Consider the following 26,909-nt stretch of genomic DNA (forward strand, 5'->3'; position numbering starts at 1 on the left):
GCCATTTTTCCTTTCACATGTGTATATTTGTAATTAGAGTATACTGCATACACGGATGATAACGAGCATAATGTAGGCCTATATGAGTTTAGGTCATAAAAATATACAGGCCTTTGAGTTTGCATTGATTAGAGTACAGAATACACTACAGACTTGGAGGATAGCATGCATTCATTCTGAACATGAGTTTCTATTGTTCATCATTCTTCACAGTATTCTATTGTAATTTCACTTCACTTGTGAAGAAGCAGTTCATTAATACTCATTATAAAGACATATGAATTCAACACTCAATTTTTGTGTTGAAATAGCAATCCCAATACACTTTATGTACAGCTATTCGTGTATAAGTTTGAGATTATAGTACAAAGTACAGTATGCTACATATTTTGAGGTAACATGACAAGAACAATATGGCTTTGCAGTATTGAAAAAAAATCATACTGTACAATGGAATTTAAATAACATATAAACATTCACAAAATATAAAAATGCAGCCAAATGCTCAAAGTTTGTGAAATGTGTGTGTGTGTGTGTGTGCGTGTGCGTGTGGGTGTGCGTGTGCGTGCGCTGCCCTGCAGTGCGTGCAATGTGAATGGAATGTTACAAACGGTAGTGGAGTGCACAACAATGAGGTCATGTGATCTGGCACAGGGACACTGAGGAACCACAACCATAACCATGAACAACCTTAAACCCAGGATAGAGGGGCTCAGTGAAGGTGGTGCGGAACGTGTACAGGTGTGTGAGTGTGTCAGAGGAGACGCTGTAGAAGGACAGAGTGCCGGCCAGCCAGTCCAGGTAGACTCCTACTCTTCTGGAGCAGGAGGAACGGGGAATGTCAGTGTATTTTGTAATGTGCCAGACAGAGAAACTGCCAGTGTTAGAGCAGTAGAGTGACCAGGACTTGGCATTCAGTCCCATCATGCCCTCATGACCAACCACTTTCCTGTCGACACTTTTATAGGCCACAGCTATATCAACCCTATCCCCTCTCCACTCAACCTCCCAGTAGCTGCGTCCAGACAGACCCTCTCTACACAACACCTGATCCCAGTTGTCAAATCTGTCTGGGTGTTCAGGATATGACTGCTTCTCATCCACCACATTCATCTTTCTGTTCCCCTCAGATATAGAAATGTATTTGTTTGCAGTGATTGGATCCAGTGTGACATCGCAGGCATCTGCAGACAACAGGAGGAAATGTCAAACATAACACACATCCGTGCAAACACACACACACACACACACACACACACACACACACACACACACACACACACACACACACACACACACACGCACACGCACATACACACACACACACACACACTTTTACTTTTCTTGTATCACTTTCTTTCACTGATTCCTTTCATATCTTCCTTTATCCTTTCTTTATTACTTGTTTTCTTTCTTACTTTGGGCTTTCTTATTAGCTATTTGTTTGCTATTCATGATTTCTTTCTTTCTTTCTTTCTTTCTTTCTTTCTTTCTTTCTTTCTTTCTTTCTTTCTTTCTTTCTTTCTTTCTTTCTCCCTCCACCTAAACACATACTGCTTGATGGCAGACATAAACACTCACAATTCGTGTATAAGGTTATTAAGTAAGGGGTAACGGCCAACGAGTTGACCAACTCCACAAAGTTAATGGCACAGAAGAGGCTTAGAATTCCTGTGACGCACGCAGCAGTGTGACATAGGTGTGACATTAGCTTGACATTCTATAATTTGACATTCTATAATGTTATTGAACACAGTCTATAATGTTATTAAGCATACACACATGTTATTAAGCATACACTAATGTTATTAAACATATTTTATACTGTAATGTGAATTAACTTAATCTATAATGTTATATATCACACTGTATAATCACCCTCCACACTTTGATCACACACACACACATACTCTCTCTCTCTCGTATGTGTGTGCACACACACAGACACACACACCCGCGCACAGACACCCGCGCACAGACACACACACACGCACACACACACACACACACACACACACACACACACACACACAAAGAATTGCTACTGAAGAAAATGTCATAAAGTGAATAAAACATGAAGACTCACATCTTCTCACATCTGCTGTCAGTCTGATTCTGCCACAGTGTGTGCTTCAAGGCAACCAGAGAGAGAGAGAATGTTTACTATTACTATTAGATTTTTACATGTAATGGGAAAAGAACTGTAGCCAGTAGGGCTGGTAAAATAATATCGAATATGGTAAAATTATGTATATTCGAACGCAAAAATTAATATTCGAATAATTTACGAAATATATTGCGCAGGGCAGCGCGCGCATTGATTCTCCTAAGTGTCCATGGTGCGTCCCTTACTGGCCTGTGTGTAGCTCCTGCAGTCACATGTCACAACAAGGAAGCAAGGACTGCGAGTTGCTTTGTTGATAGAGAGTAGCTTCGTGCAGATTGTTTTGACATTTGAGTTCTTATTGCTGTTTGAACCGCATTGTAAGAAGTTTTCGTCTCTCGTGAATTACTTACAACGTGGAGCTCTGCACCCCCACCCCAAACTATGCACGGAATAAAAGTAAGCCGAGTGATAAAGTGGTATTGAAGCTGGCGAGTTAGCACCATGAAGTCGCGATATAGCTTTTTTTGTAGCTACAGATAAGTGACTGGTCTTCAGATTTTACACCGTCCGCCACAAATGCTGACTTAAGATAAGAGGCAGTCACAAATTGCTTGAATTGGGCACGAGATGCACGAGACCAAAGCAGCAATGGAATCAAGCGATGTACAGCCCAAATTTTAGTTGGAGAGGTTGGGTGACGCTAGTGTGTGTGTGTCAGAGCCATACAGAGAACAGAGTTACGCGATTGGAGGACCAGGAATTAAATTGCAGCCCCGCCTTTCAACAAGATAAGGTCGTGCCTAAAGCGGCTGTCTTCCCATAGACTCAACATAGAACCACCACATTAACAGCCAAAAATAAGGACTAACGAAGTATACTGCGGGGTAATCACCACAAATATGTCTGTCAACTGTCAACTGTCTCGGTGGTGATAATCACAACAGTTTTACCACCTGTGATGTTTATCAGAAGTTATTACTACGAACAGCAAGTCTTGTCATATTCCGTGCATTGCATCGCATTGCATTTGCTGTGTGCTACGCCCACTAGTAGGCACTAACATTCGCAACGCTGAGCAGTACTGAGAAGCTAAAACAGCTAATTTTGCTAATGAGGAAGTCGGCCCTAGCACACAGCGGAGATTGCCTGACTCTGTTCTCTGTATGGCTCTGGTGTGTGTGTCTGTTCGTGCGTGTGTGGGTGGGTGAGTGAGAGAGAGGGAGCATCCGTGAAAGTGCCGTTGTGAAAGACTATCTGGGTCCTCCGTACCAACTCCAGATGATAGAAACACAGCGTTTGGTCAAAACTTAAGTCTATCAATCCTGATCTGAATGAATACGCTCTACATTAAGAGTGACATTTACTTACGACCAAACAACATTGCTTCTAACATCTACAGTCGCCAATTACGGACCAAGATAGTCTTTCACACCATGTTTGCCTGATTATCATCGAAGTTCAAAGTGTTGCGCCACTAGGAGGGCACAGCCTGGCTAGTGCCGTGTGTCTACTTTCCCACTTCGAGTTTAATTGTGTTGTTCGTATCTATTGGATCTCCAGCACAAAATAAACGGGTAGAACGATATGCAATAGCCTTTTCCCCATTGTGTAAAGTGTCTATTCCGTGCCCAGTGCTCGTTTTTTGCGTCGAATTTAATTTCGAATTTAATTTCTGGGGAATGTTACCAGCCCTAGTAGCCAGCCAGGCTGTCGTGGGTTCCTTTCTGATTCCAGCATGATTCCCACCTAGCCTGGCGACGCCATGCTATGTACTCCACCCAAAGATTTTGCCTCTGCACATCGTCTCGCAAAAGCCTCGAACTCAGTTCTCTCAGTGTTTAGGCAATCAGCAAACGGTTGAGAGTGGTGACGCAGAAATCATCCGCGAAGTCCGTTACTGATTGGTTATGGTAACTATAGTCACTTTTGTTTTGTTATTTGTATGCTTTTGCGACGCTATATCGTAACAATCATGCTAATAAAGCACAATATGGGTTTCAATTTTAATTCAGAACTGAATTAATTAATTTGAATGAATTTAAATGGCAGTGGAAACCTTGCGCGGAGATGGATTCCTCTTGGCTTTTGCCAGACTGTTTGACGGAGTCAACAGTCGCTTTCACTCAGGCTAATTCCCACCGTCACTGACATACAAGAAGTAGACAGATGGACACATAACGTTATCAGCTGATTGTGAATTTAGGCTATTATTGATTTAGCCAATTGTCTGTAAACTGCATGTAGCCAGCCGAATTGCAATCCACATGAATAACATCTCTTAAAGGTACACTGTGCAGGAAATGGTCAAAAAAGGTACTGCAACTATGCCGTTCATTGAAACTGGGTTGCCTATTGCCAAATTTGGTCTTTTTATGAACGTTATCTAAGTAATAAACTAATATTTTCTAGTATGGCCCAAGTTCAGTCATTTTTGCAGCTAAAAATGGCTATTTCTGGAAATTCAAAATGGCAGACCATGGAGAAGATCCCCCTTTTCATGTATGAAAAGTGCAATCTGACTTTGAAGCAGCTTCTTTAGTAACGCACAGTAATGGGAGATTGGTAAATGTAACAGCGTCACAACGAGTGGCAAAGTATTTAATTTGATAACCTGTTGCTGGAAAATGAAGCGTGTTAGTAACAGTGTTTATTTCAACACTGTTATTCGAATCACTGCAAGGGATTTCATCACAACTTTTCAAAAGTCATGATTAAGTCCTTGGAACACAATGCAATGCCAGACAATTCAATATGCTGACATTAACCTTTCCCATTGTAATGTAATGTGCCCTAGTGCACATACCTTAGTAGTTTACAGTGAGGATCCTCCAGTCTAGAAGATAAAATCTTCAGTCCTGACTCTCCAGGATGATTGTAGCTCAGATCCAGCTCTTTAAGGTGGGATGGGTTTGAGGTCAGAGCTGCAGCTAGATATGTACAACCCTTCTCTGAGATGAGGCACAAAGAGAGTCTGGAAGTGGTAGAAGATCAAGGTATGCTTATAAATTAAATGAGACATTGCACAGCTCTATTCAGAAGACAAAAACGGCGTGTGACAAATGTTCATTGATAGCTGGTAGTCTGGCTATGATCTGCATATGTGTTCTTGTAAGAGAACGCTGCAACCTCAGTTGTAAATGGGATACCATATTTATTTCGATCTAAGCACCAAGATTTGGATTCTTCCTTTAGATTCTGCCACACACATTAAGAGATACACAAAAACATGTTGTATCATTTCATAACAACCAAAAAATGGCTAGGCCTGAGGAAATCTAAAGGGAAGCAGTAAAGCTGTAAATAACAGCCGGTTCTTAGAAAGACAGACCAACAATATGCGGTATATGTTTAACAACATGCATCTGTTTTAAATACATAATGTAATTTGATGTGGCTCCAACAACTGGCAGCTTTGCATTTGCATTTTGCATTTAAAATACAGAAATTAAATATTGAAATACTCATGTATTCCACTGATGTCCACAGCTGAACTGTTGGCATAAGTGAATGGGTGGCGAGCCACTCACCTTCCTTTTGGAGAGTACTGCAATACATGTCTGGTCTGAAAAGGGGGTGTCACTAAAACCACTGGTAGTGTGACATACAGTAGGTGTGCAATATGGAACATCACTGACCTCAATTTTGCAAGTTTGCATTGTGGTGCTTTCAGGCCCTCACAGAGCAGCTCCACTCCTTCATCCTGAAGGACATTGTCACTCATGTCCAATTCTTGCAGATTGGAATGTGACGCTTGAAGAGCAGATGCAAGTCTTCCACAACTTGCTTTGGAGAGATGACACCGATTTATCCTGTTCAAATTGATGCCACAAGTTAAACAATTTAATAATTAATACAAGGTAAACAATTTAGTGCACATTTTAGCAACATTAAAGTACAGTGATTCCAATAAGTATTTGATCCCTTGCTGATTTTGTTAGTTTGCCTTCTAACAAAGACATGATCAGTCAATACATTTAATGATGATATGTATTTTAATATGTAGAGGCAGGATATCAAAAAGAAAGTATAGAAATTAACTTACAAGAATATATATATATTTATTTCTATTTCACTGAGCAAAATAAGTATTTGATCCCCTGCCAACCGATAACATTTCCAGTCCCACAGACCAGATAGGCACTTCCTATCAACTTGTCGTCTGAATTAAAGACACAGGCACACACTAACATGCATAAAATACACATTGAATCAGCAGAAGCAGAATCAGTCCACCATCAGTCCAGAGAATCATTCAGACTGCAACCTCACCAACATGGGAAAGACCAAAGAGCGGTCAAATGATATCAGGGACAAGATTTTAGACCTGAACAAAGAGAAAGTGCACTACAAAGTCACAAGAAAGAGACTGGGTATCAAGGACCCCACTGTTGATGCATTTCTTCTGAAATGTAAGGAATACAAAATGACCATCCATCAGCCTGTCTGGGGTTCTATACACAATTTGACCTTTTTGTCCTTTTGTAGAATGCACCCCAGACCTGTATGGAATGAACTAGGCAATGATATCATCTTCTGGGACCAAAATCACTGAGAAAACAATTGGTAGCACTTAATGCCACAGAGGATTAAAATCCTGTAGTACACACATGGTACCCCTGCTTCAGAAGGAACCTGTGCAGCCCCACCTGAGGTTTGCCAATGAACATCAGACTGGTTTAGGGTAGCCTATGAGAAGAAGGTGCTGTTGTCAGATGAAACCAACATTAAGATGTTTGGCATTAACACAATTCAATGTTTTTTGAGAAAGAGAACAGCTGCCTATGATCCCAAGAACACCCTCCTCACCATCATGCATGAAAGTAGTATCATCATGGTTTGAGGGTGTTTGTCTGGCCAAGGTACAGGACAACTTGACCTCGTCAACGAATGGATGGAGGGACACATGTAACGTGCAATCCTGAGTGCAAACGTCCTTCCCTCCACCACTAGACTGAAGTTGGGCCATTTTTGGAATTCCCAACATGACAATAATATGCAACATACAGTCAAAGTGACGAAGGAGTGGCTCAAGAGGAAGCATATTAAAGTCATGAAGTGGCCTAGACAGTCTCCAAACATTAATCCTATGGTAATTCTATGGTGGGAACTGAACCTCCCATTTGCCAAGCTACAGCCACAAACTGTTAATGTTTTAGAGATAATGTGCAATGAAAAGTTGGCAAAAAATAATTTCCAATATATGCACAAACATTGTCAAGAACTAAGAGAAGCATCTGACTTCAATGCTAGAGAACTAGGACTTTGCCACAAAGTACTTTTACTTTTTTAGCTATAGGGGTCAAATACTTATTTATCTACAGTAAATACCAATCAATTATAAAAAAAATCAAATAACAAATAACAAATCAAAAATAAAATATATACTTTAAAGTTATTTTCTGGAATTTCTATATATTCTGTCCCTCCATGTTAGAATACATATTATTATTACATTTAAAGACTGATCATGTCTTTATTAGTGTGCAAACTGGGAAAATCAGGAAGGGATCAAATACATATTGGACTCACTGTACATTGAAAGGATAACTTTTCAATGAAAAAACTGAAAGAAAAGTCCGCGACACCAAGCTCCCGTTGCTTTTTTTAATGTAGGATAACTTTTCAGCCATGATCAGTGTACGGCATAGGACCTGAAAACCATCAAATATAGGAAAACCATCAAATATAGGAAAAACCATCAAATATAGGAAAAAAAGGCGGTGTCACTAAAACCACTGGTAGTGTGACATACAGTAGGTGTGCAATATGGAACATCACTGACCTCAATTTTGCAAGTTTGCATTGTGGTGCTTTCAGGCCCTCACAGAGCAGCTCCACTCCTTCATCCTCAAGGGCATTGTCACTCATGTCCAATTCTTGCAGATTGGAATGTGACCCTTGAAGAGTAGATGCCAGCATTCCACAACTTGCTTTGGAAAGATGACAACGATTTAGTCTGTTTAAATAGAAACCATAGGTTGGGTAAACAATTTAGTGCACATTTCAGCCATGATCAGAATGAAACGTAGGACCTAAAAAACATTAGACATACCCAAAGCTCCATTTCTTGAAATAATCAATTATTACTCTCAAACCCTTTGGGAAATGGTGAATAGATAAGGGATTCTGGTCTACGCAGCCCTGTGAATCTCAAGTGACAGCTATGGATAAATTAGTCAAGCCTAATTTGTACAAGCTGTGAAAACTATCCTTATATTGCAGTATCAAAACTGCAACTTGTAGTTGTATACTAGATTAACATGTTATATTACTACAATATTATTCCAGTTAGTGCAATATGTTTGAACATGCATACTTCAGAAATACAGCATTTTAGACAGACACAGTCCTGTAGAAGAAAAAAGATGCCTGGTCCCAAAACTGGATAACATCTTTGTAAACTCGATGACAGTATCAATTTCAATGCATTGGTAGTCTGTGATATTATTCAAACTGGATGACAGTATCAACTTCAGTGCATGGCTAGTCTGTGATATTATTAAACGAGACATATCTTTTCTTGACCTTGAAATAATTTATTCAGGTGCCGTGTACCGTAGGCTACACAGTACTGTCCATCATAACGCCCAGATCTCGCAGCCATTATGTGCATTTCTCAACTACTTGTCTGCCACATTTTACAATCTGGTCATGTTTCCATTGTGTTGTTTTGTTTTAGTTCCTTGTCACATGGACTAGGACATGGATGGGCTAGAGATTTACCTCTTTTTTGTCATTTTTAGATTTTTCTCTACAAGTCTAAGGCCGAATTAAATCACCCATTAAATTACCCATGTGTTATAGTCTACATACAATACAATCGAAGCGTGACTCCTCGATGCAAGTCTCCATTGTTGTCTGCTTTCCAACTATGTGAGTCAGATCTGACAATCTCTCCCGACGGTCCTGATTGGTCCAGTTAGTTTCAAGTCGCAAAGCTTCCCAAACAGCACTGTTCACCAGACCAGTGAGTGCAGTGCACGGAGCCACCACTGGCAGAGCTGTGCAGAACTGTTGCTCTATCTAGTTAGCAACTTCGGTAGTTACCAATGGAAAATTGCACTACAACAAACAGTTGTCATACAGTAGCAAATGAAGCTGGCAACTATAGTTTTAAATGCACCCCAGATCTGTCGAGAGCCAGGGTAGTCTGACATAATATAAAACGTCACTTACCTCAGTGTAACCAGTTTGCATTGTGGTGCTTTCAATCCCCCACAGAGCAGCTCCACTCCTTCGTCCTGGAGGACATTGTCACTCATGTCCAATTCTTGTAGATTGGAATGTGGCTCTTGAAGAGTAGATGCCAGCTTTCCACAACTTGCTTTGGAGAGATGACACTTATTCAACCTGTTTAAAATAGACACCACAATGCCTGCTGAAATTATGTCTATACAAAGTTATGGCAGTAGCTAAGAACAAGAAAACTGCAACCCAAAGCCGCATTTGTTGAATTTATCAAGGTTGTTAACTTACTGCACTCTTTTGGAAATGCTAACTAGCGGAAGCATTCTGTGCAGCCCTTCCTCTGATCTGAGATATTTCCTTAGATCAAACTCCTCCAGGACTTCAACTGACGTGAGCTGCAGATAAGCCAGAGTTGAGCACTGGACTGGTGTCAGGTTATGCTCAGCTGATGAGCTTGTATATCTGTTTTCAAAAACAGACACTTTATCAGGGCGCTGTAAGAATTTGATGACATTTGTGGAAAAATACAGTTATCAATGTCAGAATAAAGCTATAAAGCTATACAGCTAGATAGACAAGAGAGACAAGCTTTGTCTGCTGCATTTGACCACCGGCATATAGCCAATGCCAGAGCCAGTTTAACAGTTACATTCTGTTCACTCACTACTTTTCCGGGTGGTACTGCACTCTAGGGGCGCCAACAGGTGAGTGCAGACTCCAGTCAGATGAATGGGCTACGCTCTCTCGACAGCGTCCTCTAGGTGAACTGCAGGCATGGATTGAGTGAGAGAAGTGTCTGTAACTGTTAAACTGGCTCTGGTGCAGGCTGTATCCGGCTGTTGCGCAGCCTGTAAGAATGGCGTTGTTTACCAAATGGCATTGGCTACCAAAGTTCTCTATGTCTCGTTTTACATGACAACAATCCTGCGACTCTACAGAATGAAGTTTTGGGCAACTTTGAGTGTCGTAAATTGTTATAAAGTAGAGTGTGACAGAGTGCTCTGTCTAGCTCCTCCGTACAGCACCTTGTTAATTATCTCTGGTCACTGGAACAGGGGTGCACACCTGTATTTAGCTGACTAGCGACTGACACCATCCTTTTAACAAGCGTCAGTACATGAGAAGCACACACACACACAGTCACTAACAATAACATTCATCCACAACGGTAAACACAGACGCAGCATCAAACATTAGTATTTACAAACATTTTTGCGCAATACACGCGACTTCAAACAAACATCCATTCACGCGAACACAAACACTGAAACTTTTTCCCCGACTTCGGCTACACTCACGCGACAAATAGTGAACAAACACTCACCGAGTAGCGCAGGTTAAATCCTGTTTGATAAGAGCCCCCTTTCTTTGTGTTTTGTTAAGTTCTCCATTTTTGCCCAATAGTTTTAACTCCAGCAGCATTTGTTTGGGGAGGGTTTGTATGGTGTGCGCGCCGCCATGACAGGCAAACTCGAGCAGTGGGGTTGAGGGCTTGTTCAAGCGCCTCAGCTCTGCGCAATGCAGCGTGGGTAAGGGGCAAACTATTTTCTACGGGGTTTTTGATGAAATGTTGAAATATTGTGCTTTACATGAGGAACTGTGCAATGATTATGATGCATATGAAGTGTATTATTTTGCAACTAACTACTGAATGTAGAAGTAATGTGTAAAAGTGCCTATTAGTGAATATTGAGTTTAAATGTGAAGATAGTATGACCTGTGGGAGGGGTTGAGCATTTGAAATACTGGGCTGTGATTAGTGATGGCGAAATGAGGCTTCCTGAACCAATGAGGCTTTCATGCAAAAAGGTTCGAGCTTTCGAAGCCTTTCTCGAAGCCTCAGTTCTCACTGGCGCCATCTGGTGTGCAATGAATTGGCACCGCAGGCATTGGATTTAATTTTAACTTTTTTCTCGCGTCTTATTTGTATCCGTTCTGTTTCAATAAATGTGATGGTGTGTGTGTATGGAATTAATTACTCGTGATGGTGGGACACTAAAATCAAGGTTAACGCTGACCCTGTGTTATCGTGGAAGTGAGAGAGCATCATTGTGGAGGTCGGCGCGCAACTGGGAGTGATCGGCCATAAACGCAACACAATAAGCAGCCAATTAAAATAACCAGAAAGAAATATTAGCCTACTATAATTCACATTATATGAATTAAATGTAATTCAAGGGGTACCAACAAATATCAGGTATTCACTACTTATATTCGAACTCACAATTATTAAGGTAGCATTCTATCGCCTTCACCACTATGCCAGCCTGGCAGATGATGTCATGGCTTACTTGGTCAACTTTATTAGAAAGCTACCCTGCGAAATCAAGAACTAGTTGGATTATCAGCATCTTGTCGCTACTACAGGGATTTGATCTGATGACCCTGAGAACCCAGGTCGGACACTTTAACCACTGCGCTAGCCGCTTGACTGTGCGACTTCAGCTGAGTTTCCTTGTTGTAGTCAACATTCCTTCTTGTAGTCAACATAGTCAACTGGTAAAGACTGTTAAAACCCGCACAAAACATATAATAAATAAAATAGGTCTGCTCTCTTATTTAGCTGTAGGCCTAGTTTAGTATTAATGATTGCTGACAGAACTGCTGTCTCGTTTATGGTTGCTTAGCTGTAGAACTAAAACAATTTCCCACCTCGTCTTCGGAAGCGTCTCACTTTGAAAAACTACTTCAAAAGGGAATTGGAGGTGCATAGATCATTTTGACATTTGGGTCAATCTACGGCATGAGCTGAATTTATTGCAGAGTGGAACCAAATCAAAGTCACTAGCCTACATATCCAGTCTTAACACACACACAACAAATCTTGAAAACTTGAGAAGTGCTCCGAGGCGCAGAAAGCTCGTTTGGGTAGCGGCGCGCAATGAAACCTCCACACGCCTCGCAAAATGTGAAGCCTCATCTGGCATTGCCACGTGGTTTTTACGTTGCCGACACAAGCCTCGAAGCAAGGCTTCATATGTTACGCCCACTTTTGCTCGAAGCAGGCTTCGAAGCCTCGCTTCAAGTTCCCCATCACTAGCTGTGATCATTTCTATGAGAGAGAGAGAGAGAGAGAGAGAGAGAGAGAGAGAGAGAGAGAGAGAGAGAGAGAGAGAGAGAGAGAGAGAGAGAGAGAGAGAGAGAGAGAGAGAGAGAGAGAGAGAGAGAGAGAGAGAGAGAGAGAGAGAGAGAGAGAGAGAGAGAGAGAAGCACCGAGTACCAGCACCGAGTACCAGCTCAGGTAAACAGTTGTACTGCAGATTGTGGCTGTAAATTGAATTTACCTTTTTGAGACTGAATTACTTTGGACATTATCTTTTGCTTATTTTTGATGGACTTGAATAATTATTTTGGACTTTCGAATTCGCTATTTTCTTTATTGAATTTTTCTTTTTATTGGCCCACTTTGTCTACAAGCCACAATTTCAAATTTTTGACACTTTTTTGGATTTTGGGTGCACTTCAAATAATAAACACCCTGCACTTAAGTGCTGCTGTGGCGGAGCCAGTCTGTTTTTTCTAAAGGAACCCAACCTGAGCCGTGGTACTTTGTGACATAGAGATTTAACAATAGATACTTCTATGCCCTGGTGAACCACAGCAAAAGCTCAATAGTAGCATCGGCTAACTAGCACTGGATTTCTCAATGCATGGTATACGAATGGAGCTCAGGTATGTGCTCAGACATAGCCCTCAGCATTGTGTTCTAACACCATTTAAGCCATTTTCACTGGATTTCCCCCTTTTAAGTGCACGGGTGGGGATAGGTGTTTGCACATGGCGGTAAATAGGCTAGAGAGGGCAACATGTCACAGTGGAACTAGGCTCCGCACGCCTAGAACTACGTCTGAGGCAATTCTAAAATCAACCCTGTTCGAACTGAAGATGGATGAGTATGGATGGAGTAAATGTAAATAAAAAGTCAAGCCACACCTCGGTAGAACGAAAAGCCCTCAGAACCGGGTCTATGGGAAAAAGCCTCATGCATGCAAGTATCCTGGGCCTTTTCCCCTTGTCAGATACAATGCGGGGAACATACAGTAGGACCCTTTTTTAGAAAAAGGGTCCCAAGTTCCCCGGTCCCACACAAAGACCGGGTAACATAGGACCCGGGGAACATAGGACCAGGGGAACATAGGTACGCTCCCGGGTTTGCAGTGCAATATTTATGATGTGTGGTCTTTCTAACCCTCCTGGCATAGGTAGGCCCTTTGGTAAGCACTTTCCTGTTCATTTTGTTGGTTTTTAGAGTGTTTACTGTTAATATATGCATGCTGTACTCTTGGTGTGCCAATTCAGCATCCACTCCCACAACAGTGATTGTGTGTGTGTGTGTGTGTGTGTGTGTGTGAGTGTGTGTGTACACTCGTGCGTGAGTGTGTATGTGCGTAATCGACCATTTTAAAGATTTCACCAGAAGAACATCTTAAACTAAGCCTACATTTGCACTGTTTGAAGAAAAACCTTGTCTCTGTTTGATTTTACAACAGCGTGGTGACTTTGATTCTTTTGGGTGTTTACAATAATAACAAGCAACCAGGGATGGTGTAGTCAAAATTACATTCTGTCCTCAGCCACCTACAACAATATTAAAAGAGACCATTGAAAATGTATAGTGTTTTGGAAAAGAGTGGTTCAAATCAAGAATAGCTACATCAAGAATGTTCTTCTATTTCATTTCAGAAATACCTGTTAATCTCTTCAACAAGTGTGTTGTCCCCAAGCTCACTCAAGCAATGGAAGAGGTTGATGATCCGTTCAGGTGAGCTGCTTTCGGAGATCTGTCTCTTGATGTAATTCACTGTTTTGGGGATGCTCATTTCCTTGACATGCTCTGACAGATGTGGTAGAATTTCATCCAAGGGGTACCTGAGTTTCGGCTCCAACAAAGGGGCCAGCCCCAGGAGGAAGCGCACAAAAAGATCCAAATGTCCATTCTGACTCTGTAAAGCCCTGTCCAGACAATCCTTGTAGAGTTCGAATCTTGATTTTTTGAAGAACCATTTCACTTTTTGCAGCAAATGTGTCTTGAAAACATTAGTTTGTCCCGTAGCATGCATGTGGAGCATGTAAAGAGCTGCCAGGAACTCCTGTACACTCAGGTGCACAAAGCTGAACATATTTTTTCCACATTCAGCAGCTTCCTCTCTGAAGATCTGCGTACAAAGTCCTGTTTGTACTCCTGGTTTTACATCAATGCCACAATCTCTCAGGTCCTTCTTGTAGAATATCAGAGTGTCCCGTTCCAGATATTTGAAGGCCAGTTTGCCAAGTTTGATGAGGAGGTCATCTTTTGCCTTTTGCTCGGTTTCTTCTTCTTTTGCCTCTGCTAACATCTCAGTTTCTTGTTCGGAGTACTTGTCATTCATTCTTGTGATTTGAAGGACACAGTAGCGAGCATACATCTCTGTTAACGTTTTGGGTATTTCCTGACATTGCTTCCCTTGATTTCCTCCCAGTACAACTGCTATCATATGACAGAAGACTGGGACATGGCACATGATGTAGAGGCTTCTATTCTTTCTAAGTTGTGCTAAGATTTCTTCATGTCTGTCTGGAAAGACCCTTTCAAAATACTCTTTTCTGTGCTCATCACTGAAACCTTGAATTTCTGTCACAAGATCAAAGCGATCTTGGAGTTTCTTTTTGGCTGCAGCAGGTCTTGATGTCACCCAGATGAGTGCAGATGACAGCAGTTTCCCTGCAATCAGACTCGAGATGAGCACGGCCACTGAGGCTTTTTTTGTTGGGTCGCTGATGCAATTTGTGAATTTGAGTTCCATCCTGCTCTCATCCAGACCATCCAATACAAAGAGAATTGAAGTCTCTTTTGATTCCAAGGCTTTGGCCAGCTCTTCACACTCAGGGTAAAATTTCTGTAGAAGGTCGAAAAGTCGGTAACCCCCATCAGTATGCATGTTCAACTCTCTGAATGGAAGCACAACAATCAGGTGTATAGATTGGCTTTGTTTTTCCTCTGCCCAGTCCAAGACAAACTTCTTCACAGCCAATGTCTTCCCCACTCCTGCTATTCCCAGTGTCAAGACTCTTTTCACAGGTTCTCCGGTATGAAAGTGGTCTGAAAATAGATCTGACAGCTGCACCGTCTTCATGATCCCAGAGGTGGTTCTGGTCTCATCTTGTCTCACACGCATGGACGACAATTCGTGTTCATCATTGACCCCTCCGAGACCTTCTATTATGCAAAGGTCTGTAAAGATGTCCTGTAGTTTCTGTTTCCTCCCTGTCTCTAACTCTTGAGTTACTCGGGAAAATGTCCCTATGTAGATGGACTGAAGCCTTTTTTTCACTGAAGACATTTCCATCACTAAGGAGAAAAGTCAGGGAAGCAGCATTTTACAGACATGAACATAGGAGCAGGTTTTTCCTATTCATTACAATTTGTATAGTCAATGTTGTTTGCAAAAAAATATTTAGGCAATATGATTTGTGGAGCTTTTATACTGACAATTTCACTGCATGAAAATGTTTGCTACATTTCACACACTGTATTCCCCAACATGTTCCACGAACTCTAAACTTATTCCCGTTAAAGTTTTAGTTTTGTGACCAAATGTTTTATGTAAATACTACATACATGCATGCATATGCAGGACACAAAATCTTTCAGAAGATGATCAAAAACTTTGAAATGACTGAAAAGATTGAAAACTTTAATTCCATAATTAGATTTTTAGTTTTTAGCAGCCCAAGTCAAGTATGTACTCTAAACTCTAAAATGCACAGAAACAATGGTTTACACAAAAGATTTGAGTTGAAAACTAAAATGTTTGTGTAAGTCTTACATAAAATCAGACATGTTATGTGAAAACAAATGTTATGAGAAAAAATAAAATCTTGAATGTTTTAGTAGCTGCTACTCAAAGATCTAACATGCTCCATTGACATAAATATTTCGAGAATGGTGCAAAAATCAATGCAATTAGTACTAAGCAGACAGTTAAACATTTTAAGTAAACAAGCACAGCATTGTTTAGCTATATTGGCTCTAAGTTTCTTTTTCCAAATTTAAAAGTTTTATGTTTTCCCATTTTAGAGCCCAAAAAAAATCTTGGTTGGTTTATTGATTGGTTGGTTTATACTAATGCACTAGGCTACCACCCCTCTTTTTAAACAAAATATAACATGAGCTTTAATTCCACAAACATGAACATTATATCAAGTTTTTTTTTTTTTTTTGCTCCATGTGGTTGACAAACAAAAACAGTAGACAATACCACAACAATCATACAATACACAACAATCTAAATCTAAATCTAAAATTTAGACCACACAGTCAACAGTCAATATAGCCTATTACAAAAGAATCAACCTCAACACATTAGGCAATTTAGTCATTTATTTGTTGTCCATTTCTGAATCTTTTATTGGTGGCTGAAGGAGATCCATATAGCCTAACTTACAATAACATTTCTCCCAAAATAGTGTCAGACTTCACAACACAGTCAATTGTTTATCCTTTGGAGTGTTGAGTAGAGCTGATGGATCATAGAGTTCTGGTGGTCCCATATCGGCTGCCTGTGGAGCATAAATAGGCCTAATAAGTTTAAGGCTTTCATGAGGACTTGTTGGATTAGGCCCCTACAGCATGATTGCTACACTGGTTTATACAGAAGTTCAATGTGCAATATGTCATCATGAAAATGCAACGCATCACTTGCAAATACACTGCAGATGTATGATACAAGAAAAAGATTTGCATGAAAGGCCTACACAGTGCTAGCCTAACTAGCAGTAGCTAACATTCTAAGCTAAGTTGCTAACAAAACATACACCCAGTGTAGCATCAAGAGCACCTAATGTCACACACAGCAACATAGTAAACTACTACACATACACACCAATACACTTTTATGGGTCTTTTCTTACCTTGAAGTGAGGTTGATAGACACATTTTTCCATGCCAAGTTGTCAGTTGTGGTTTGATGGTCATGTGGTGTTGAGTAAATCTATCCCCCATTGACAGATTCACCATTTTTAGAGAAGTTTGTATTTTATGTTACATTTTAATAAAATAGGGTTTCTATGGTTCTGACATGGATGGGTCTTCTTTACACAAAGCAGAAGCTGGTAAACAATTAAAAAAACAACTAAAACAACCAAAAAAGTGAGTGACCCAGCCTTAGGATTCGAACTCTCAACCTCAAGATAAGGACATGCCAATATGGCTATATGCAGAGGACTATCCCCTACACCACTCAACTGCAGGTTTTGTATTAGTAGAAAGTAAGCCCTGTTTGTTAGAAAGTATTGGACTTACTCATAATTAACAGTCAAATGTGTTTCACACATACTTTCCACTTCAAATTCGACCAACTAACATCATACCAAAACAATAATGTTTGAATGTGATTTTTTTTTTTTTTTACTAACATCCTGTGCTGGGAATCGAACTTGAAACCATCATGTTTGAGGCCAACTGCTTAACTGTTAGTCCATGACTGCCCAAGCACAACACGCTGACATCCATAGTCTCATATGTCAGATACTGTATAGTTCCAATTGACATGATTTAAAGAATTTGTAACTTTCACAGTTTCGAGAGAAATAAACAAGAAATATCTACTTGAGTGTTTTTTATTGGTAATACAGGATTCAAACCTGCAATCATCTGATCTTGTGGCCATTCCCCTATCCAGACCACAGCAACTCAAACATTGTCTTGCTTTACCGAAGCCTTTTTCTTTTGTAATTTCGCTCAAAACTAAATGTGAAAAATATTGCTAATTAAAGCTGGAGTCATGGGTCTGGTGGCCATCTGAACATTTTCATACCATGTTCTAGGAAGTAGGTAAGGTTATCTCCATGTTGGGGATTGAACTTGCAACCTTTGAGGTTGAAGACCAGCTGTTTAACCACTACTCCATGGTCGCCTCAGCTGTTGTCATGACATCTAACCACTCATATGCTAGATAGAGTTCCAATTTACAAACTCAAAGACATTGTGTTAGGATGTCAGTTGTACTTAAAAACACAATGCCAACCAGAGTTAATTTATTGGTACCTGAAAACCTGTTGAGAACACCTAAAATGTGTATGTCATCTGGACATTTTTGCTATATTGAGTACTACAGCGTAAACTTTTCTAGTTCATAGTACTGTTGGGGAATACAGTGCATGCATTTCCCTCATAGGAAGGATTCCCAAAGGTGCTAAGCTGAATACTGTATGTCACGATTTACACAGGGGTGGAAACAGCTGTAATTTCCTCACCATCTCCTCCTTTGTCAGTAGGTGAAACTCTGGGGGGAAATACAACAATTAAGAGTTCATTAGGCTCATATAATGTGTGACATGTATGAAAACCATTTGTCACTGATTCTTGAGAATTTGGCTAAAAAGATTTTTTTAAAAGTAATTCAAATCCAAAATATAGAGGTATATATCATCATGGACATGGGTCGTGAATGTGCACCAATGTATTGGAACAAGCTCCCCATATTTTACTTTTTTCATAAAATAGGCTATGATGTGTTTTTGTTAGCACCATCACCAGCACCATTAGAAGTTAAAAATGTTTTTTTATTATTATTATTTAACCCTCGTCTTGTCTTCAAATTATGTTACCATTCACTGTCCTCAGTTCCTGTGCAACCTGTGTTTTATAATGATGTAATAAACACGAAAAACAATTCCATCACATTTGGTTAGAATTTCTTAGATGCCTTGTTAGGCTTCCTTTTGTGTGAAAACATTTTTTTAATGTATTTAGTGTGGGTTCTTGACCCTTGTTTGTCAGCATACCCCCAAAATAAACCTGCTCATGTGGCCATGTATTTTTATGTATTTCTGTACTCACCCTCATTTGTCATCAAAACATTACACAGAACTTATCTTACTGTATAATCTTGTTCTCATTGTTAGCTGAAACTAGAGACGTGTAGTCTTGTATAATTAATATAAATAATAATTCATTTTAATAATTTGTTTTAATATTGCATTAATACAAAAATACAATGCAAAATATGACTTCCCAGCAGTGTACATGGTTAGGGGAGGATATGGTTCTCCTTCCTTTGGCCTGTAGAGCATGAATGAGTTTAGTTTTGACAGTATTTATTACTTCATAAACAACTTTATTCATAATTGAATTTTGACTGGGTCAAAAACGACGCGCAGATGACAAGTGCTAAATTTTTATCTAGACCATTTTCAAATTTACTCAAATTAATTTTTACTTGAGAAATATGTTCAACTAGATGGTCCTAACAGAATCAAAACATCTTGATGAAATTCATTAACATTAAGTAGTTGTTTTATACATTTAAAAACTAAAACAGGTCGGTGGCGACCTGAAGACAAGAGGAGGGTTAAATGAAGAATTATTTTAATAAGTCAACAGAATCGTAGATACATATTGTAAGCACATTCTTAAAATATAACGAAAACACATAAAACTCCTCTGCAGTTTTTTGTCACCTCCGTCAGATGTCATCACTGTGACATCCCTTGATCGTCACCTGGATTTCTTTTGATTATGAAAATGTCATTGATTTTCAACAAAAGTAGTACTTAGCTGGGACACGTTTTTGCCAAACTTTCAAGAATCAGTGCTCTGTAAATAATGAAGGGTACTGTTCTGTTCATGTCTTACATGTTTTATCACTAACTTTGTTCAAGTACATTTTTTGTTTCCTTGTATGCCACATAATAATGTGTTCCTTTTAATGTACTTGTACATGGCTGACATTTGATGTAAATGTTGGACTAGCATACACATCACTAATGCACCAAAACAGGGTTGAGTTTCTCAAAAGAGAAGTTGCTAGCCTGTTAGCAACTTCGGTAGTTGCCAATGGGAAAATGCATTGAAAACAACAAAGTAGCTAATGTAGTAAGCAACATTGGTTTCGAGAAATCCACCCCAGTGTTCTTCTTACAGGCCAAGGTCTTGGTAGAGGTAGTTGTCCAGTTCTCTAAGTTGGGAGAGCAGAATTCCACAAGCTTTGTCTCCCTTCTTCAGCACCCCGTCAACCAGCGAGGTGACTTGGTGCCGCACTACAGTGGATCTCTGCAAAATCTCCTCTGCCTCTCCGCTGGTGATCACAGGAGGAGAGTGACCTTGAAGGCTGTTCAGGAGCTCTCTCAGCAAAGTTGGTGATGTTCTCTTGATGAGCTTAGGGCGAACTCTTGACAGCTCTTGGGAAAAGCCTTGAATGAAAGTTTTGATGACATTTTAACAACTATCACCCTACCGCATCGTGTCCATGCTATGGTAGCTGTGTAAAGTTTTTAACTGAAGTCATTTTTATCAAACATCAGTTGAAATAATAAAAAAATAAATGATTGTACACCTTTGTTTGATCCAGAGGCCATGTTCCCTTCCTCCTCCATGGCTCCGTCAGCTCTGTGGCTGTTGGACACTTCTCATGGATCTGAACGAGGGAAGATGCTGCTAATGTCATTTCCGGAGGGAGACCATTCTCTCTTCTTTCATGATACTGTTGCTTTAATGACCTTCCCCCAAAGACATTCACTCAATTAAATGTCTGTATAGTCAACTGCATTTCCTGTTGCGTTTCCCCTTGTACTGTCTATTTATGTTTGTACTTTAATATAGTGCTGTGAGTGCCATGTCATCCCTACAAAACTGTCACTTCTGTGTTTTTGGAAAATGTGAATTATTGTATTCAAGTCAAGTCAAGTCAGCTTTGATTGTCACTTTCCATATGCACAAGTCATACAAGGAAAATAAAATTAAGTTTTCTCTCTACATGCCAAGACATAGACATACACAAGACTGACAGTTTACAGACTGACATAAAGTGCAAGACAGGACAGTGATGGACTGGTAACCATAAGTGATCAATAATAAATACAGAACAAATGAAAATTTAACATTCAGCATTGAACATGTAGACAGAATATAAGATAAATGTAGAATGTAGACACTACAATAATAGAGAATAATAATAGTAGTGACAATTTTATTCCAATAAAAGCTATTTTCATTTGAAAGGGAATTACCATTAATTGTTCACATGCTTTTTAGAACCTGACATGCTGTCCCTTCATTTCACTGTCCACCACAGGATGGTGCCTTGGCTATGAATATAATATAATATAATATAATATAATATAATATAATATAATATAATATAATATAATATAATATAATTGGCCCCTATAATATAATATAATATAATATAATATAATATAATATAATATAATATAATATAATATGGCTGTATTATCATTCAGCCTATTATAAATGTTTAAAATATTAATCATTAGGGGTGTGACAATACACTCAGCTCACAAGACGAGAGATGATATTGGGTACACGAGAATGAGACGAGTTGCGTATGCATTTTGAAATGCTTTATTTCAACTCTTAAAATGCATGATGTAAGCATGAACGTTTTAATAAACTTCTTACTATACAAATTCAAATTAAAACAAAAGTGAAAATAAATTTAATTAATCAAATTAGAGCTGTAATAGATTTTAAAATGATCAGATAAACTACAGACTTTGTAATTAATTAATCTAATTTAATTTCATTTTTATCATCCCCATGTGGGATACTTGGCATGAGAGAGAAAGGTGGGAAAAGGATGACAATACCATTAGAGATGCACCGGGTCCTGATTTTTAGGATCCGGCCGGATACCGGATCCACTGCTTAAAGGGACAGTTTGGTCAATTTCAACATGCAGTTGTAATGCTCACACTACCCTGGACTTGTCAGTGCCTGAGATTTTTTTTTCTTCTTCTTCAGCCGTTTCCGAGATCCTGGTCATTGTAATGGCGGCAGCTCTTTGTTTACATTTCAAAAAAACATTTTTATTTATTCCCAAAAACATCCAAAAGGTTATAAAACATCAGCAGACAACTAGCAAACAGCAGTACCTTTTGGGAAAATATTTGGAGTTGGCCTATGTTTCATTTTTTAAAAATGTAAACAAACGCTGCCCCCATTAGAATTGCTCATATCTCGGAAAGGGCTGAGCCGAAAAATGTGGCATACTGACAAGTCAAGGGTAGCGTGAGCAATACAACTGCATGTTGAAATTGACCAAACTGTCCCTTTAAGATCCTGCCGGATCCGGAACCGGATACTGTATCCTACAAAAGGGTTGAAGCACATAGCCAACTTGCACACATGGGCCCTTTTTATTACGTTGGCGCAAACTATTTTTAAGACTCATTGGCTTACTGCCACACTGCCTTCAATGGCCGCTTCCAAAGGGCTTTCACTCCATGCAGCGATTGGGGATGTGAAAGACTGACTGAAAAGTATGGTTACCACCATAGTCATATAATTCACTAGGCTATAGGGCTATAGGTCTATTATGGGTGGATATTACTGTAATAGCTGTGCCATGAAGGCCTAACATTGTGGCAAAACAATTAGCCTATGTGATGAAAGGCATGTTGTCAATTATCAAAATGTTTATAACACAATGAATTCAAAATGTCACCAATAGGCTAGCGATGGGATCCAATAATTTACAAATTACAGTAGGGCCTATATGGCATGCATGACCAATCACATTTGCCAATCCCACAATGACAGGTGCACTAATACCAGAGCTAACCAGGTGACGCTAACCAGGTGACGCCCTAATAAAAGAGACGCATAATTGTGTAATTTGGTTAACATTGAAGGTTCACTTCTCTGAAGTAGGCCTCTAGAAGTCTCTATGGCCTATGTAGGCCTGCATGGATTACACCACACCATGTCACAAATATTAGAACAAAATCAGCTTCCTTGGCAGAGGTCTGCACTCTCTGAGTGCATTTCTAGTTGTTATTATTATGTCTCCTATTCCCTTCCCCTATAGGCCTATGTTAAATGTTCAATCTTAAATGTTATATTGTTATTTATAATCTATAATTTATTGTTACTGGTTTTATCACTAGTTAACCTGTCACTCATCAATGTTAAATATTATTTATTGCTTCACTTTACTACTATTGGTCCATCTTGTCCTGTCTTGCACTTTGATGTCAGTCTGTAAATGTTAATCCTGTGTATGTCTTTGTCCTTTCATGGTATAGAGCAGGGGTTCTTAACCTGGGGTGCGTGCGGGCACCCCCTGGGGGTGCGCCGGAGATTCAAGGGGGTGCGCAGAATTTTGTTTGTGTTGAGGATGTGACCAAAATAATGCTTACAAACTTTATAGCCAAAGCAAGACCAACTTATAACATGTTGTGGTCCCCATTGGAATTGATTAATATCTCAAGCAAGAATCATTGTAATTAATCACTTGAAAAAAAATTTAGTACATATACACGTGTGGAAGTTTGTGTTGGGGATGCACGGCTGGTCTTCGGCACAGGAAAGGGGGTGCGTTAAGTAAAAAAGGTTAAGAACCACTGGTATAGAGAGAGAAACGCAATTTCAATTTCCTTGACCTGTGCATATGAAGAAACTGACAATAAAAGCTGACTTGATTTGATTTGACTTGACTTGGAATGTTTGAAAACTCAAAGAGATCAGTGTACGAAGGTTTTTCGATCATCATAACACGTCAACACTTTCACCTATGAACTTGGTTTCACCCACAGAAAAGAGGAACAATCCCAGAATCAGAACTTAAATTACAACAACAAAAAAACATACCGAAGCCCACTTTAATCCTCATCTTGGCATGTACCCATGTATCTAGGGTATAAAGGTGCACAATGGTTTAAAACAAGTTAAAAGAGGGAGCATGTAGCTAAGCTAGTGAAAGTCAATGGATCCGTGTAGCATGCTACAATGCTACAAGGATCCATTGACTTTCACTAGCTTAGCGACATATTCCGTCTTTTAACTTGTCTTAAAGCAAGACAACGCTTAACATGAAAAATAAGACACTTTACCACCTTTATAAACCCCAGCCAACGATTTTATTAAGCCCCAAAATAGTGGCACACCCCTTTAAGTTTAACATTTCACTGTCCCAGATTAGGACAAGGACTGTCCCACATTAGGAAGTTGCTCGTTTTCTGAGATGCTTGGGCACTAAGAGCACTAATATCTGTATCATTTTTATGAATAAATTATCTGCATTTTTTCCTTTTGATTATATGGGGACACCCCTGGAGGATTCCAAAAATGTATTGAAAGTGGATTTAATGTGTTGTCTTAACATTGCAGTAGTCTTTGTTTTATTAGGCCAATGTAAAACACAGTACGGGACTCACTATAAACTAAACATTAAAAAAATCGAACAAAATCAGGAAGCAAAAGTGTTTAATGACTTAGTGTATTATCAGTGCATTTTCTCATTCAATTCCTTTTCCCTATACTGCTGTATGAACTTTTTGTCAAAATGAACAAAAGCTTTATAACTCACCCTGAAATGAAAGAGTCACCGAGCTCTCCAGAGGGCGGTTGTGTTGTCTTCCAAGTTCCAAGGCTGAGTGAGCGTACAGTAGGCCTACAGCTGCCTGCTTCCTTCAACCAACTGACAAGTGGTGGATGGGGCTCCTGAGCGTCAGGTGACGTGATGAGTCTGAGAACCTTGTTTATGACAGGAAGTGACTACAGAGACACAACAGCATGTATGAGCACGGTACTGTAGGCCCTACTTACTGTCAGGAGGATGGGAGGTGGGAGTGACTGTCAGAGAGAGAGAGAGGACAGACAGCAGACACAGAGAGGAGAAACAGACAGACAGACAGACAGACAGACAGACAGACAGACAGACAGACAGACAGACAGACAGACAGACAGACAGACAGACAGGTGGTTAAAAGGCCTCCCCACCAATGCCCTTTGCCCTTGACAGTTGAAGAAAGCACTCACTTTGAGGTGCTGGTTACATGACAGACAGAGAGACAGGCAGACAGACAGTCAGTCAGACACAGAGACAAGACAGAGAGAGAGGAGAGAGAGGAGAAACAGACAGATAGACAGGCAGGCAGGCTGACAGGGCAAATAAACATACAGACAGACAGATACACAAATGGGCAGAGAGGGGGGTCAGTTAAAGAGGAGTTTAGGCAGACAGACAAATAGACAGAGAGGAGTTTAGGCAGACAGACAAATCAACACACACATAGAGAGGGAAAACAGACAGACAGACGGGTGGTTAAAAGAACTCCCCACCAAACCAAGGCAGAGTTCAATATTTACAGTATTCAAAAATGCCCTGAAAGTGTCAATAAAGCAAATAACACATTCCCATCATATATAGACTACCACTGTACTTCTACTGTAGCCTATGTGTTAGTATGTTCGGTTACACTAACCTAGACCCGTAATTCTTGTGATGCCCAAAGGTTTGACTTCAAGTTGTATTTACCGCCGCCAAGGAGATTATGTTTTCGTTCGTGTTGGTTTGTCTGCCTGTCTATTTGTCTGTCTGTCTGTTTGTCAGCAGGATAACTCATAACTCAACTATAAAGAAGGATGAAACTTTGTGGAGTTGTTGGAAATGATCCAAGGTACAAGAGGTTACATTTTGGTGGCGATCCAGATCACGAACCGGAACCAGGACTTTTAAAAAGATTCTTCACCATTGCTAGCCTACTAATGTGTATAGACGGCCCTAGTGACCGCAAAATGAATTGCGGGACAGGGCAAATTTTGAGTTTTCAGTTCAGTGATTTCTGCTCAGGCATAGGCTACATGTCAAAAAAACATTGCCATGACAACGGCAATAATGTTGCTGCTATTGTTGCTGTTATTGATTAGGCTGCCATGACACCAATCAGATACATGGGGATGGCGGTGGATTTGCAACTGGCGCAAACATTTCTGTGGTCATATGGCATTCGTGTCCATCTTCTCTGTAGGCCAAACCACAACTAGTTCACCGTTAGTGTTCCACATGACGCACGCTGCTGCTCCACCACACTAAGTGGCATCATGTGTACACAGTGGCTGCACAGACATTTTGGGGCGCAAGTAAGGGGGGGGGGGTGTCATTTTTTTAAACAAGTTCTCTCCTTTGTAGCCAAATTGTAGCCAAATAAAAAAGTAAAAAAATTGCAACCTTGAGTGCCTCAGCATCTGTCTTCCTGGACCAAGTTCTCTCCCTGTTCCAGGGATTCTTCACCATTGCTAGCCTACTAATGTATAGACGGCCCTAGTGACCGCAAATTGAATTGCGGGACAGGGCAAATTTTGACATTCCAGTTTCTAACTCCCTTAGGCAGAAAGACTTAAAATAGAAAGAGGGTGTAACATAGTCACATGTTCTATCAAAACAACTTCCTTTGCGGAGGTCTGCACTCTCTGAGTGCATGTCTAGTTTCTACATAATCATGGTGTATGTGGGCACACTTTAAAACACATTTGAAATTATCGTGTGGACCAAATAAAATGGCTTCACGGGCCAAATTTGACCCCTGGGCCTGAGTTTGGCATCCCTGTCCTAGGGCCCTTGACTGTTGAAGGGATCGCTCACTGTGGTTAATGAGATGTTTAGACTGCAGACACATGAACACACACGTATAGCGTATTTCTGATTGATACTTGCTTTTAAGCCACAAAGGCCTGTGTATCCAATGTACGCACTTTATTAATATTATTATTTTTGCTGTTGCTGTTGTTGTTGGTTGTTGTTATAGTTAAGGTTGCCGTGACATAAATCAGATAATAATAATAATAATAATAATAATAATAATAATTGTATTTGTATAGCACTGTGTCATA

At 40.0% G+C, this 26,909-nt stretch overlaps 1 protein-coding gene across 1 annotated transcript; it reads right to left on the reverse strand.

The window, feature by feature from the left end:
• Positions 1-580: 580 nt before the first annotated feature.
• On the reverse strand, positions 581-15,777 carry LOC134447292 (NACHT, LRR and PYD domains-containing protein 12-like). Its single transcript, XM_063196693.1, has 8 exons — positions 13,985-15,777; positions 9,584-9,757; positions 9,284-9,457; positions 7,890-8,063; positions 5,743-5,916; positions 4,911-5,078; positions 2,087-2,130; positions 581-1,184 (listed from the first exon to the last, which is right to left on the reverse strand). The coding sequence occupies exons 1-8, from the start codon at positions 15,619-15,621 to the stop codon at positions 637-639; spliced, it is 3,093 nt and encodes a 1,030-aa protein (XP_063052763.1). The 5' UTR covers positions 15,622-15,777; the 3' UTR covers positions 581-636.
• Between the last annotated feature and the right edge of the window lie 11,132 nt (positions 15,778-26,909).

Source organism: Engraulis encrasicolus, chromosome 1 (assembly GCF_034702125.1).
Source record: "Engraulis encrasicolus isolate BLACKSEA-1 chromosome 1, IST_EnEncr_1.0, whole genome shotgun sequence".
Taxonomy (NCBI): domain Eukaryota; kingdom Metazoa; phylum Chordata; class Actinopteri; order Clupeiformes; family Engraulidae; genus Engraulis; species Engraulis encrasicolus.

Excerpts from the sequence above, each read along its gene's own strand:
- LOC134447292 (XM_063196693.1), bottom strand. The coding sequence starts at position 15,621 with ATGGAAATGTCTTCAGTGAAAAAAAGGCTTCAGTCCATCTACATAGGG. Across the intron at positions 9,458-9,583 it reads AGCATTTCCAAAAGAGTGCA|GTTGAATAAGTGTCATCTCT; the intron begins GTAAGTTAACAA and ends TATTTTAAACAG. Across the intron at positions 8,064-9,283 it reads TGCAAACTGGTTACACTGAG|ACTAAATCGTTGTCATCTTT; the intron begins GTAAGTGACGTT and ends CTATTTAAACAG.